Source organism: Hippocampus bargibanti, linkage group LG19 (genome assembly GCF_051943395.1).
Source record: "Hippocampus bargibanti isolate YZ-2025 linkage group LG19, ASM5194339v1, whole genome shotgun sequence".
Lineage (NCBI taxonomy): Eukaryota > Metazoa > Chordata > Actinopteri > Syngnathiformes > Syngnathidae > Hippocampus > Hippocampus bargibanti.
The window spans coordinates 960623-973079 of record NC_142752.1 but is presented as its reverse complement, the minus strand read 5'-3'; the positions used below and the strand labels follow the sequence as shown (position 1 = coordinate 973079).

The 12457-nt window shown below is 44.4% G+C and overlaps 2 protein-coding genes across 3 annotated transcripts; one reads left to right on the top strand and one right to left on the bottom strand.

The window, feature by feature from the left end:
• Window positions 1-498: 498 nt before the first annotated feature.
• Window positions 499-9600, bottom strand: ppp1r14c (protein phosphatase 1, regulatory (inhibitor) subunit 14C). Its single transcript, XM_089022351.1, has 5 exons — window positions 9502-9600; window positions 7860-8171; window positions 3233-3316; window positions 1945-1977; window positions 499-1778 (listed from the first exon to the last, which is right to left on the bottom strand). The coding sequence occupies exons 1-5, from the start codon at window positions 9550-9552 to the stop codon at window positions 1704-1706; spliced, it is 555 nt and encodes a 184-aa protein (XP_088878477.1). The 5' UTR covers window positions 9553-9600; the 3' UTR covers window positions 499-1703.
• Window positions 8667-11984, top strand: iyd (iodotyrosine deiodinase). 2 transcript variants are annotated; one of them, XM_089022349.1, is made up of 6 exons: window positions 8667-8775; window positions 9636-9815; window positions 10718-10915; window positions 11031-11190; window positions 11511-11667; window positions 11760-11984. In XM_089022349.1, exons 2-6 carry the CDS (start codon window positions 9638-9640, stop codon window positions 11940-11942), a joined length of 876 nt encoding a protein of 291 aa, XP_088878475.1. In that variant the 5' UTR covers window positions 8667-8775; window positions 9636-9637; the 3' UTR covers window positions 11943-11984. The 2 variants fall into 2 exon arrangements, with proteins under 2 accessions (XP_088878475.1, XP_088878474.1); XM_089022348.1 differs by having other exon boundaries at window positions 10715-10915.
• The last annotated feature ends 473 nt before the right edge of the window (window positions 11985-12457 follow it).

The following is a 12457-nucleotide window of genomic DNA, read 5'->3' as shown; positions in this document are numbered from 1 at the left end:
ACATCTGGACAGTAGGGATATATATATAGGGCCAAAACTACCAGCAAATTTTTTATTTCGCTGACGAAGCTTCTTGGATAAGAAACGAAAGATCCAACACCTTCAAAGTAGTACAGATGATGGCGGGTTCATCGAAACATCCGGTTTTGTTCAAACAGCGCAGTTGTCTGCATTTTTTTTATCTGCAAGGAAAAAAATTTTTAAAAAAACCACACCTTTTGCGTTACATTTTCATTAAATTGTGGATTTACTTTAGAACAAAAAACAGCAACTTGGAAAAAAATAACATCAATTGTGGTCTTAATAAAAAGTATCCAAAAAGGAAATAAAAACCTCCCGGGCCAACAAATGAAGGCCTTTCTCCCCTTTCACGCGCTACTTAAAAAAAAAAAAAACATGCAAAGCTTCCTGTATGCACACCTTTAAAATACATTTTCATAAATTATAAAATATTAGCCTATTGGCTCTGAAGTGTTTTTCCCAAAAAAGTCAGAATGCATATTAAATACATAAAGCCACTACCTGGAAAAAAAACATTAAAAACAGCACCATTTTTTTTTCCTGGATTCTTCCCGACGTATCAAATCACGTCAAAATAAAAGTCCTATAAAGTGAAGATTATAAGTTACTTATATCGTTATTCGGTTAGCCTTTTTTTAAGCATGCAAGACGGGTAATTTAGGTAATACAATAAACATAAATAAATAAACATTGAGCCTCACTCGGTTAGATTCACAGTCGTTGCCACTCGTCTATGAGGTGAAGGTTCAACGCTCGGAAAGCGTCAATCAGCTGAGATGAGTTGGAAAAAACAAACAAAGACGGATTTCAACTGAGAAACTGATCCAAAATGGAGGATGGAGGGGCTAAAAAAAATGGATGCCATGCGCATTTGTCTAGCAACTACTGTCAGCGGCCACCGACTGCATTTCCCAATGTCTATTTGCTACGTAGCTGGCTATCTAGCTACTTAGCTGACTACCTAGCTACCTGGCTGGCTACCTAGCTATGTAGCTGGCTACCTAGCAAGCTACCTTTCTGTCTATTTGAGTTACTTTCGGGTTGAGTGAACGCTAGCGCATGTGGCTGCCGCTGCTCACCCACAGAAAAACTCATCCTGTGATTGTAAAGTGACCTTCAGAGTTTTGAAAGGCGCTTATAAATTAAATGTATTATTATGATTATTATAAAAAACAACCCCCACATTGCCCCGAAATGGCTCACCAGCAATCATCAGGCTTGTCGTCGAGAACTACAATACCCATCATGCTTTGCTGCGGTGAAAAGCAGATTTAGACAGCAGGTCAATGGCGACATTAAAACGCTCCTCCCGCCATGAAAAAAAAACGGGAAAATACCCACTCTCATGCAAATTAGGTAAATAATTAAAAACAATGGCGGGAACAGCAGAAAATACCGCCGCTAAAATCATAATAATAATAATAATAATAATAATAATAATAATAATAATAATAAATAAATAAAAATAATCGTGCGACAATTAGTCCACACTTTGGCTGTTAGAAGGGGCTTAAAAACAACTTCAAAAAGTGGGCGATGCCGTTTGCTACGTATCCCCTCACCCCCATTTTTAACAGTCCAGTATTGTACAGACAGGCTATCGAGTGACGTGGCTAATGTGCGGGTGAGTTGCTCAAGTGCGGTGGCGGGTTGGGAAGGCAAAACCTGCGTTGGGCCCGACATTATAGAGCCTTCTTGGATGGGGCGCTCAGCTTCCTCATTCCTCTTATTCTGCCCAGCAACTCGCGGACAAAGTCCTGCCGGAGTAGAATCGGGGAAAAGGACGGTTAGTCAAAAATTGGGACGAGGGAAAAAAATTAGTGCGCCGACAAAGTATGGAAAAATCATGTCACCCCGGTATTATTTACAGTCGATTGGTCGCCGAGAATCAACCAATGTTTGCCTGTCAGCAGATTCACTTACCTCTGTAGGTTTGTAACAGTCTATTAGCGACTCCTATGGGTGAAAAAAACTTTATTAAGGGATGGACTTGGTTGCAGAATTATTCAAAGCCATTTTCAAGACGGACTTTTCAAGAAAAGATGGAAAAAAAATACGTTAAAAAAATAGCAAAAATAGCAAATGATACAGGTAACATTCAACGTACGACCAAGTTCAGATACAGCTGGGTTGAGTTTGACCCCAGAAACCCTAAAAAAATTGACTAAGCAGAGATATACCAGCTTGAAGGCCTCTTGAAAAATGATATACAGGTAACATCCAACTTACGACCGAGTTCTGTTCTGAACAAACGGTCGTAACTTGAAAGCCATTCAAAATATTGAATAGAGACTCCTGCAGGCCTGCTAGCACGTTGCCATTTTCAAGACGGACTTTTCAAGAAAAGATGGAAAAAATATGTAAAAAAATAGCAAAAATAGCAAATAATACAGGTAACATCCAACTTACGACCGAGTTCATTTACAGCCGGGTTGAGTTTGACCCCAGAAACTCTGAAAATCTTGACTAAGCAGTAATATACCCGCTCGAAGCCCTCTTTAAAAATGATATACAGGTAACATCCGACTTACGACCGAGTTCTGTTCTGACCAAATGGTTGTAAGTCCAAATGGTCGTAAGTCGAAATCCATTCAAAATGTTGAATACAGACTCGGAGGCTAAATGACTCGCAAACTCCGCCTCTCCTGTGCCATCACACGGTCGATTGCTGTGCGAGAGTGACATGCTGGCTGGCTAGCCAAAATTGTCGTACATGTTGCCGGCCTGCTAGCACGTTGCGGTGCCAGGCGTAGAATTAAAATGTTTAAAATAGGGTCCTGGAGGTCATGGTCGTAAATCCGGGTGGTCGTAAATCGGATGTTACCTGGGTTGCCATTTGATTAGGTTATTATTGATGCTTCGCCATCCTTCTCTGCGATGTTGAACGAGCGACTTCTGACCCCATATCATAAATCCACGCGTTCATAGTAAAAACTCGAACAGTTTCATGACAGTATTTATTAGATTACATCAAAGTTATTTTTTAAGTTATTTCCTGGCTAATGAATGGCACCCTCTAGTGGAATTGCAGTAAATAACACCACACTGTTGCCGTCGTGGCGGTGGATTGATTCAGACATAGCATTACTGAAGGCCTATGTGTAAAATGGATGGCTCGCCATTGGTTTCATTGGGTATCCGCGAAAGAATAGCAAGCAAAGCCTTGCGGCTTCAATAAATAATAATAATAATAATAATACATTTCATTTACCTGCAGTTTGACAGCTCGCTCGTCATCACTGTTGACCTCCAGAAGGTCGTCGATGTCAATCTCCACCTCGGGCATCTCTTCTTCCTGCGGGAAGCCATCAGGAAAAAAAACAGTGTGAGGATTCAAAATGGCTTCCAGCGTGTGTACATTCAAATATCAAAGAAGTCGGACAGAAAAAGTCCAAGATGGCGGCCGAGTAGGAAGCAAGTGCGATCTTTGTTGTTTTTAATAATCATAATAATAATACATTTTATTTATAAGCGCCTTTCAAAACTCTCAAGGCCACTACACAGTCACAGGACAAGTTAGATAGCTAGCAATTAGCTAGCTAGCTATCCAACAGCTAGCTAGCTGCTATCCCTCCACCCCCTTTACAGGACAACCGACACCATTTTTTTGTGTCCTAACTGACAGCTTTTGGATTTACTGTATCGCTAGCTATCTATCTAGCTAGCTAGCCAACAGCTAGCTAGCGATACAGTAAATCCAAAATGTAAGGTTTTACATTTAAAGGTTATTATAATGGGACAAATTAGTAACATTAAATACAATATATCTTAATATAAAAATGAGCTACAAAAAAGTAAAAAAAAAAAACACTATAAGATACATGTGTCGTTTTTGTTCCAGAAAGGTCAAAAGAAGAAGCGATTTTTTTTCAATTGAATGGGAGAAGGGAACGTAAAGCCCCTGAGCGAGCCTGTTTTACCGACGTTGGGCGTGGAGGCGAAATCGGCTTAAGCCGCATTGATGAGCTGAATAGCGTGACAACAATCGCTAACTCGTATGCTAACTAGAAAACGGCTTTGTTTACACTCTGTCGCTCGTTTTTTTTTTTGGTGCCTCAAGTCGAACCAGATGACCTTTCACCGGCTGTCAATCATTAGCCACGCCCCTGATGGGGCCCAAATACGATCGTGACACTTACTGGAAGTAGTGATGGGAATTCCGACTCTTTTCAGGGAGCCGGTTCTTTTGGCTCGCCTCACCAAAACGATCCGGCTCTTTTGGCTCCCAAATGGCTGCTCAGTTTGTTTGTTTGTTTGTTTTTTTTTTTTGTTGCTTAAATTAATTAACTACCAAAAATGATGTACATTATGCGAAAAACAAAAAACTCATGTAAAAAAATACACTATATCAAATATTTTTATTTATATGGGAACTACGGCTCTTTTCAGAGAGCCGGCTCTTTTGGCTCGGCTCATTCGAAATGTTATTTTTTTTTTATTGTGTCCGATCTATAAAGCAATGGATGTCATTGGTGACGGCCGTGTCATCGACCGGCGGCCATTTTCATTGACCGGCGGCCATTTTAGTTTTCGCTCAAACCATCGAGACCTCCCGCCACGTTCTCCCGGCAACAAAAAATTCACGAGCACACCAAACGGGTGTCGCCGGAATTTGAACTCAAGACAAATATTTTGTGGATTGGAAAAGGAATTTAATTAATGTGAGCGCCCTGCGGCGGCCATAGCAAATGTCAGCGCTCACCTGTTTTGCGGCTTTTTGCGCCAGTGATGTTGGCAATGCGAGAGAGGGCACTATGACGTCATTTTCAGTCAACGGCAGAGTTGATCGGCCATGATAATATTGGGAAATATCTGTGGGAGGGTGGGGGGGTAAAGTTTTTCTATGGGTGAGCAGCGGTCGCCACATGCACCAGCGTTCACTCAACCCCGATGTAACTCAAATAGATAGAAAGCCAGCTAGCTAAGGATAGCAAATAAATAGCTAATAGATAGACAACAGCTAGCCAGCTAGACAGCTTACAGCCAGTCAGCTAATAGCTAGCGAGCTAATGGATAGCAAATAGACAGTGAATAGATAGCCAGATAGCCAACAGCTAGCCAGCTAGACAGCCAGAACGCTAGACAGCTAGCTAGCTAGCGAATGGATAGCAAAAAGATAGCGAATTGATAGCCAAATAGCCAGCAGCTATAAATGATCGCAAAGTCAAAAAAAAATGGCGCTAGTTATCCACTGAAGCAATTGATTTGAACACTTCCAAAGTCTGAATGAGGCATAAAAATAGTTGGGTGAAAATTATGAAATTTTATATGCATAAAATTATATGTGGAACGGCCGCGGCTTGGAATTGAAGCGGATTTACAGAATGTGGCACAGGATAAGTGAGACAATCTCTTTTGGTCAATGGACGCTAGCGCTTTGTGTTTGCTTTCAATATTTAGCTTGTAGCAGACGTGCGCATTCCACCATGACATCCTTGATCCACTGGTGAAAAGGACACTATAGTCTTCTCTTTCATCTAGAACTACTAAATGCAACAAATAGGGTGCAGAAAGTGTTTACTATTCAATGACTTTCTTTGTGTTGTCATATTAATCTAATAATAATAATAATACATTTGATTTCTAAGCGCCTTTCAAAACTCTCAAGGTCACTTTACAGTCATAAGATAAGTTTTTTTGTGGGTGAGCAGCGGCAGCCACACACGCCAGCGTTCACTCAACACGGAAGTAACTCAAATAGATAGAAAGCTGGCTAGCTAATAGATAGCCAATAGCCAGCGAGCTAGACAGCCATATTGCCAGCCAGATAGCTAATAGATAGTTAGCCAGCTGTAAAAATCAAATCTGTTCCAAAGGTTTGTTTTGGAAGCAATTGACGCAAAAGCCATTTGGAGAGCGGCGATCGGTCGCCAATCACCTACAAAGCTTTCCACGTCTCCCCAGGCGATGGATACTCATGCATCCCTGCCCCCTCTACACGCTCTCATATATTTTTCCACTCTAGATCTCTAGATCTATATCCTGAAGCAGTCCCGCCCCCCACTTCTCTCGTGACCTTGTCAATGTGCTCGCCTTTCCCGTTTTTTTTTTCCCCGACTAAAAGCACGACAACGAACGTGTTATCTGAACCCGACGCGGCGCCACAGCGAAAACGTTGCAATTGAAGCCAAATCGTTACAAACGCTCGATAGCACAAGGGCACAAGGGCAATACTTTCCAGGTGGTTTGCATCCAATTCCACGCGACATCGTTTACTTTTCTATTACATTGACAAGTTAATTGATTTTTTTGATCTGTTCCAATCAGCTTGACACCCCCACAAAAAATATAGGTAACATTCAACTTACGACCAAACTCGACTTACGACCAGTTCGACTTACGGCCAACTCAACTTACGACCACGACTTGCAATGGCGAGGCGCGCATGCTAACGCGTACGCTCTAATGAATTTCAACAAGCCCGGCTGCCGCTTCGGATTTGATTTTGGAGTGCGAGTGATGAAAGGCAATTCGGTATTGGCCCAAAAGAACCATTTGCATTTTCAACAGCGCTAAACAAATTGGCCTGCTAGCGCGTTACGGTGCCAGGCGTAGAATTAAAATTTTAAAAATAGGGTCTGGAGGTCGTAAGTACAGGTGGCCGTAAGTCAGATGTTACCTGTATAGTTGAATGGTTCTCATTACATCATGTGTATCCTAGCTTTCTAGCTATCTAGGTGGCTACCTAGATATATATATCTCTTTGCTATCTATATAGTAGCTAGCTATTTGGTTGTCTATCTATTAGCTATCTACCGAGCTAGCTATCTATTTGAGTTGTTCTGGGTTAAGTGAACGCTGCCGCGTGTGGCTGCCGCTGCTCACCCACAGAAAAAAAACTTATCCTGTGACTGTAAAGTGACATTGAGAGTTTTGAAAGGCGCTTCTAAATGAAATCTATTATTATTGTTATTATTATCAAAACATTAGCTTGAAATAGCAATTTTACTCCAGAAAAAAAGCATCGGGGAAAAAAACTCGAGAGACATGCTGAGACGGATGACGTCATCTTGAACCAAACGAGTTATTTTTGTCGCCGTTTCAAGTTTTGACACTGGAAATGGCAAACGACGTCATGAGAGAACCACAACAGGATGCTAGCAAAGCGATAGCTGGCTAACAATGTTCATTTTGGGCAAACTGGGGGTGGCAGAAACTACTGGATGACCTCCCCTCCCCCTCTCCCCCCCCTCCCCTCCAGAGGTGTCCAAGTCAATCATGTCCGCCGCCGGAATGGCGTGCGACTGAGCGTGTGCGCATATGCGTGGCAGTGTGTTGAGCGGCAGCGGCGGCCATTGGTTGGCGAGGAGACGAGTCGCAGCATCAGCACATCCTTAACCCACTGCCCTTCTTTTCTAAGTATCTGGCGGCAGGTGGCATCTCTCTTCTCTCCCCCTCTCCCCTCTACCCCCTTACTCTCTCTCACACACACGCGCGCGCGCAAAGCCATACATTGAGCACACGCTCAATGTAAAGACGAGCGACTCGGACTGCTCAAGCAAGGCTCCTACACACTGGAAGGAGCAGCACAATGTCTATGGAAGCCAAGCAAAACAAATGCTGCAAACGTCTCAAAAAGGTTGCTTCGAATGGACTTCATTTGACGTCATCAAGTGATTAATTGCATGAAATAATTTTTTTTTAAAAAAAAGCATCGGGTTCCAAAAAAATGTAAAGCTATCAAATGGATTCAGTGCAGACATTTGTTGAGAAGCAATCACATCGATTGCGTTCAGTTCAACTCCAGACATTTAAATCAATATTTTTCATCCAATTAAATGAAAAAAAACTATCGATTTTGATCGATTTTCACACAAAGAGACAAAGAGAGGACCGACCTCGCAGTCGTAGAGTCGGCCGAGTTGCTCGATGATCCACTCCTCCAACACGAGTCGCTTCCGGAGCTCCTTGCGGTCGTACTTGACGGTCACTTTGCCCTGCCGCTTCTGCACCGGGTCGTCCGAAGCTCCGCCGACGCCGACGCCGACGCAACCCACGCCGGGCCCGGCTTGGAAGAAGACGCGGCCGGCGCCGGCGGCGGCGGGCAGCGCCGGGGCGCCGCTCTCGGTGCTGGCGGCCGACATGGCTCCCGTTTCGGCTTGGCGACTTGGCGGCTTGTCGTTGGGCGACGCGCGGTGCCGAGCGGACAACTGCGGAAAAGGACGTGAGGCTCGAATGAACAGCTGCTATTTCGGGCGCGGACGGTCCGAAGGGGGGCGGGGCTTACCCCCGGCCGCCTCCAATTGAGATTGAAGCCGAATCTATCACAACACGGGAATTCGTTGTTTCATTGGAGTTTGTTATTTTTAACGACAGTTTGTTGTTCGGGTTGTTCTCGGCAGATTTTTTCAAGATTTTATGGGGGGGGGGGGGGGCGTCAATCATTCAAACAGCGATTGAACTCCGGTTTTACGGTACATGGAAAGATGCCGTAAGTCAGTGGCGACGCCTTGTGCCCGATTGAAAGAACGCATTCTGGAAGATGATGATAATAATAATGTAACTGGCTGTTATCTGGTCATTGGTTGCCATGACAACAAAAATATAATTTATTTGTTTTGTAAAAGCGTTTAATGTTTCCATGCGAACCTTTATATGTGTTTTTCTTAAAATCGTCTTCGATACTTTGTTTTGTCATTATCACTTCCGCTTCCGTGTCACGTGTTTCGATGAAAGCGAGTAAGGCGAGAGAGAAAGAAGCAGTCTCAAGTCTACGTCAACGTTTATCTACTTTCGGTTAATAAGGTGCACGCGGTACGCTATTCATTTCCTTATTGACTGAATGTTTTGTCGAACTTAGTGTAATGTTGTCCTTTTGTAGTTTTCGCCGTGTTCAAGTGTTTCACAATAAACGGTTTGAAGCGCCAACCTTGACCAGGGTAGATACAAATAATAATACTTTCAAAACTCTCAAGGTCACTTTAGAGTCACAGGATAAGTTTTTCTGTGGGTGAGCAGCGGCAGCCACACGCGCCAGCGTGCACTCAACACAGAAGTAACTCAAATAGATAAAAAGCTGGCTAGTTCGCTGATAGCTAGCCAGATAGTTATATAGCTAATTGATAGCTAGCTCGTCAGCCAATAATAATAATAATAATAATACATTTCATTTCTAAACACCTTTCAAAACTGTCAAGGTCATTTTACAGTCACAGGATAATTTTAGTCTGTGGGTGAGCAGCGGCAGCCACACGCGCCAGCGTTCACTCAACCCGGAAGTAAGTCAAATAGATAGAAAGCTAGTCAGCTAGCTAATAGATAGCCAATAGCCAGTAAGCTAGACAGCTATATAACCAGCCAGATAGCTAATAGATAGCGAGCCAGCTAGACAATATAACTAGCTAGAGCTCTTTTTAGCTAGCTTTTTAGCGCTAGCTAGCTAGATATCTATATATGTATTTATCTATGTATCTATTTATTTAACTCCCCCCGAACAAAAAAAAAAAACATATCGCTGAGCTAAAGAGTAACTTGTGTGACCTTTAGACTGGAACCTCTTTTGTAGCAAAAAAAATCAGCCTTTGCTAACATTCCAGGTGTGAGGGGGCGGGGCTTGCTGACGGGTCATTTTTTGCGCTAAGGTGCAGTCAGTCTTTGTCCTGTCCTCTGTGCAGTCATGTTCGCCGTCCCCGTCCTGACGGCGGTGCTAGCGCTGGTCCTATGCCTGGTGATGGGCTTCCTGGTCGCTAGGAGCCATTCGTCCAAGACCGCCGGCGACCCAGATGGGGGACGGACACGACCGTGGGTGGACCAGGACTTGCAGGATGACAGTGAGGACAAATCAAAAGAACTTGGTGAGAGGTGGACAAAAGGGAGAGGGGGGTTAACTTGGCTTATGAACTTAATTGGTTCCCTGACAGTGTGCAAGGCGAAAAGTGTGTATCGCAAAAATTATTTTCGCATAGGAAACCATTGAAATGAGAATAATCCGTTCCCAGGTCCCCATAATTTTCTACTTTCTAATTTTCTAAGCTTTTAAACTACAAAAAATATACCTTATTTTATGTATAATAAATGTGCTATGGTATTATAATTAAAGAAATAAACTGTACAGTATAATAGTCATTTTATTGACCTTTGTGATGGTCGATGGCTTGGAGTGGCCGGTTTCATCAGCATGAAACACTTGATGAGGAACGTAGCCTTCTTCTTTCACAATCTTGACGAATGATCCCTTGGAGGTGCTTTCTCTGCCATAATTTTACCTAGTTCCTCATCAACTGTGTTCTGTTTAGCTGAGTTGATAGCTTTTAGCATCTAGTGTACAGATGGCTTGTGCGGGTTATTTGCGAAGCCTGATTGATGGGATATTTTAACCTTGCAGGCTACACTCTGCCTTTGAGTCCAAATGTCCCTGTTTTCTATCCATTTTCTCACTCTCTGTCATCTGCCTGTCTCTTTAATGTTTAAACCACCTCCCCTCACTGCTGGGTTCTTGACCAATCACGTGGCTTTAACCGAAGACTGGGGGTGGGGAATAGAGGACAAAAACAAGTTGGCTGCCATTTTCTTGTTAGGAGAACAGGCTCGTTCGCAAAGTCATTGTGGCGCTCCGTGTGTATCCCGAAAAATAGTTCATATGCCAAGGTTAAATTTTCATCAATTTAACATTCGTAAACCGAAAAGTTTGTAAGCCAAGAGGTTCGTAAACGGAGGTATGACTGTACCTGAATGAGGTTTCTCCGCGTTCCAGCAGAAGGCGGCGAGTGGGTAGACCCGGACGAGGGTACCAACGTCCCCTCGGTGCCTTACTCGCACCAGCGCCTGCCCGAGGAGCAGATGGTGCTGGCGTCCGAGCGCTTCTACGCATCCATGAACCAGCGCAGGTCCGTGCGCTTCATCAGCCCCGAGCCCGTCCCGAGGGAAGTCATCGAAAACGTCGTCCGCACAGCAGGTAGGAACTTCGGGCGCCGCGGCGGACAGATGCTCAAAATCGCGGCTTCCAATCCAGACTCCGTTTTTGGAATCAAAACAAATGAATGGAAGGAACGATCCGCGATTTTGCGCAGGTACCGCGCCGAGTGGTGCGCACACCGAACCCTGGACTTTTGTGGTGGTCTCCGACCCGGACATGAAGCACCGCATCCGACTGATTGTGGAGGAAGAAGAGGAGGTGAACTACCGACAGCGCATGGGGGCCCAGTGGGTCAAAGATTTGGCTGCCCTCAGGTGAGCATTTACGCTATCGTTTACACCACCGGTGTTCATGTCATGGCCCGGGGGCCAAATCTGTCCCGACGGTGCATTTTATTCAGCCCGCAAAAGCAAATCAAGCACGTGAAGTTACACGCTCATCTATCAAGCTAGCTAGCGAGCTAACTAGTTCTCTTTCTATTCAGCTAGCTGGTTAATCTCTTACATCACGGGTGTCCAAGTCAAGGCCCGGGGGCCAAATCTGGCCCTCCGCTGCATTTTATCCGGCCCGCGAATGTGAAATTCCATGATGCTTGCTAAGGTCCGAACCCAAATGATCAAATCGTCCGCCGCAGGACAAACTGGATCAAGGACTACTTGGACGTGGCCCCGTACCTCGTCCTCATTTTTAAACAGACGTACGGGATCCTGCCGAACAATAAGAAACGGACGCACTACTACAACGAGATCAGCGTGTCCATCGCCTGCGGCATCTTTCTGGCTGCACTGCAGGTGAATTCAACCCCCGGATAAAGTTTTTTTTGCGCTAACCAACCTTAGCTTGGAGCTGACGTAGCGACTCTTTTTCCCCTGTCCGTTGTCAGAACGTGGGTCTGGTCACCGTGACGTCGACGCCTCTCAACTGCGGACCAAAGCTCAGGGAGCTCCTCAAGCGACCGGCCAATGAGAAGCTTCTTCTGCTGCTCCCCGTCGGCTACCCCGCCGAAGACGCCACCGTACCTGATCTCAAACGCAAACCGCTACGGGACATCCTGATCCATATCTGAGGGTCGATATTTCAAAATACAAATAAAGATTTAGGAGCAAAATGGTGGCTTGGAGAGTCATTTTTTTTTTTACATACCTACAGTCCAAACTATGGACAATTTGGGTTGAATCGGGTTGTCTTCCGGTCCTCCAGCAAATTGGGTCAACCAGAAGAACAATGAGGAAGCACTGCAGACTGTAAAACTTAGGGTGCCTGGTACAGAGCCGCTATGAGACCTTAGCGAATGAATGATTGCCCAGGTGAGGCCAGAGACTCGAGTCGAAGCTCGATTCTCAAGAAGGTCAGGCGGCATTCCCTTTCAACAGTTTTCAGCAGCACAGTTTTTGATTCCAGAGCAATGTCAGTGCCATTTGACTGTCATCGCTGGACAGCTCTGGTAGCTATCTATTAGCTATATGGCAATCTGGCTATCTATAACCAATGTATTAGCTATCTATTAGCTAGTTAGCTAACTTATATTTGTTGCTGTGTTATTTCTGGGTAGAGTGAACGCTGGCGCATGTGGCTGCCGCT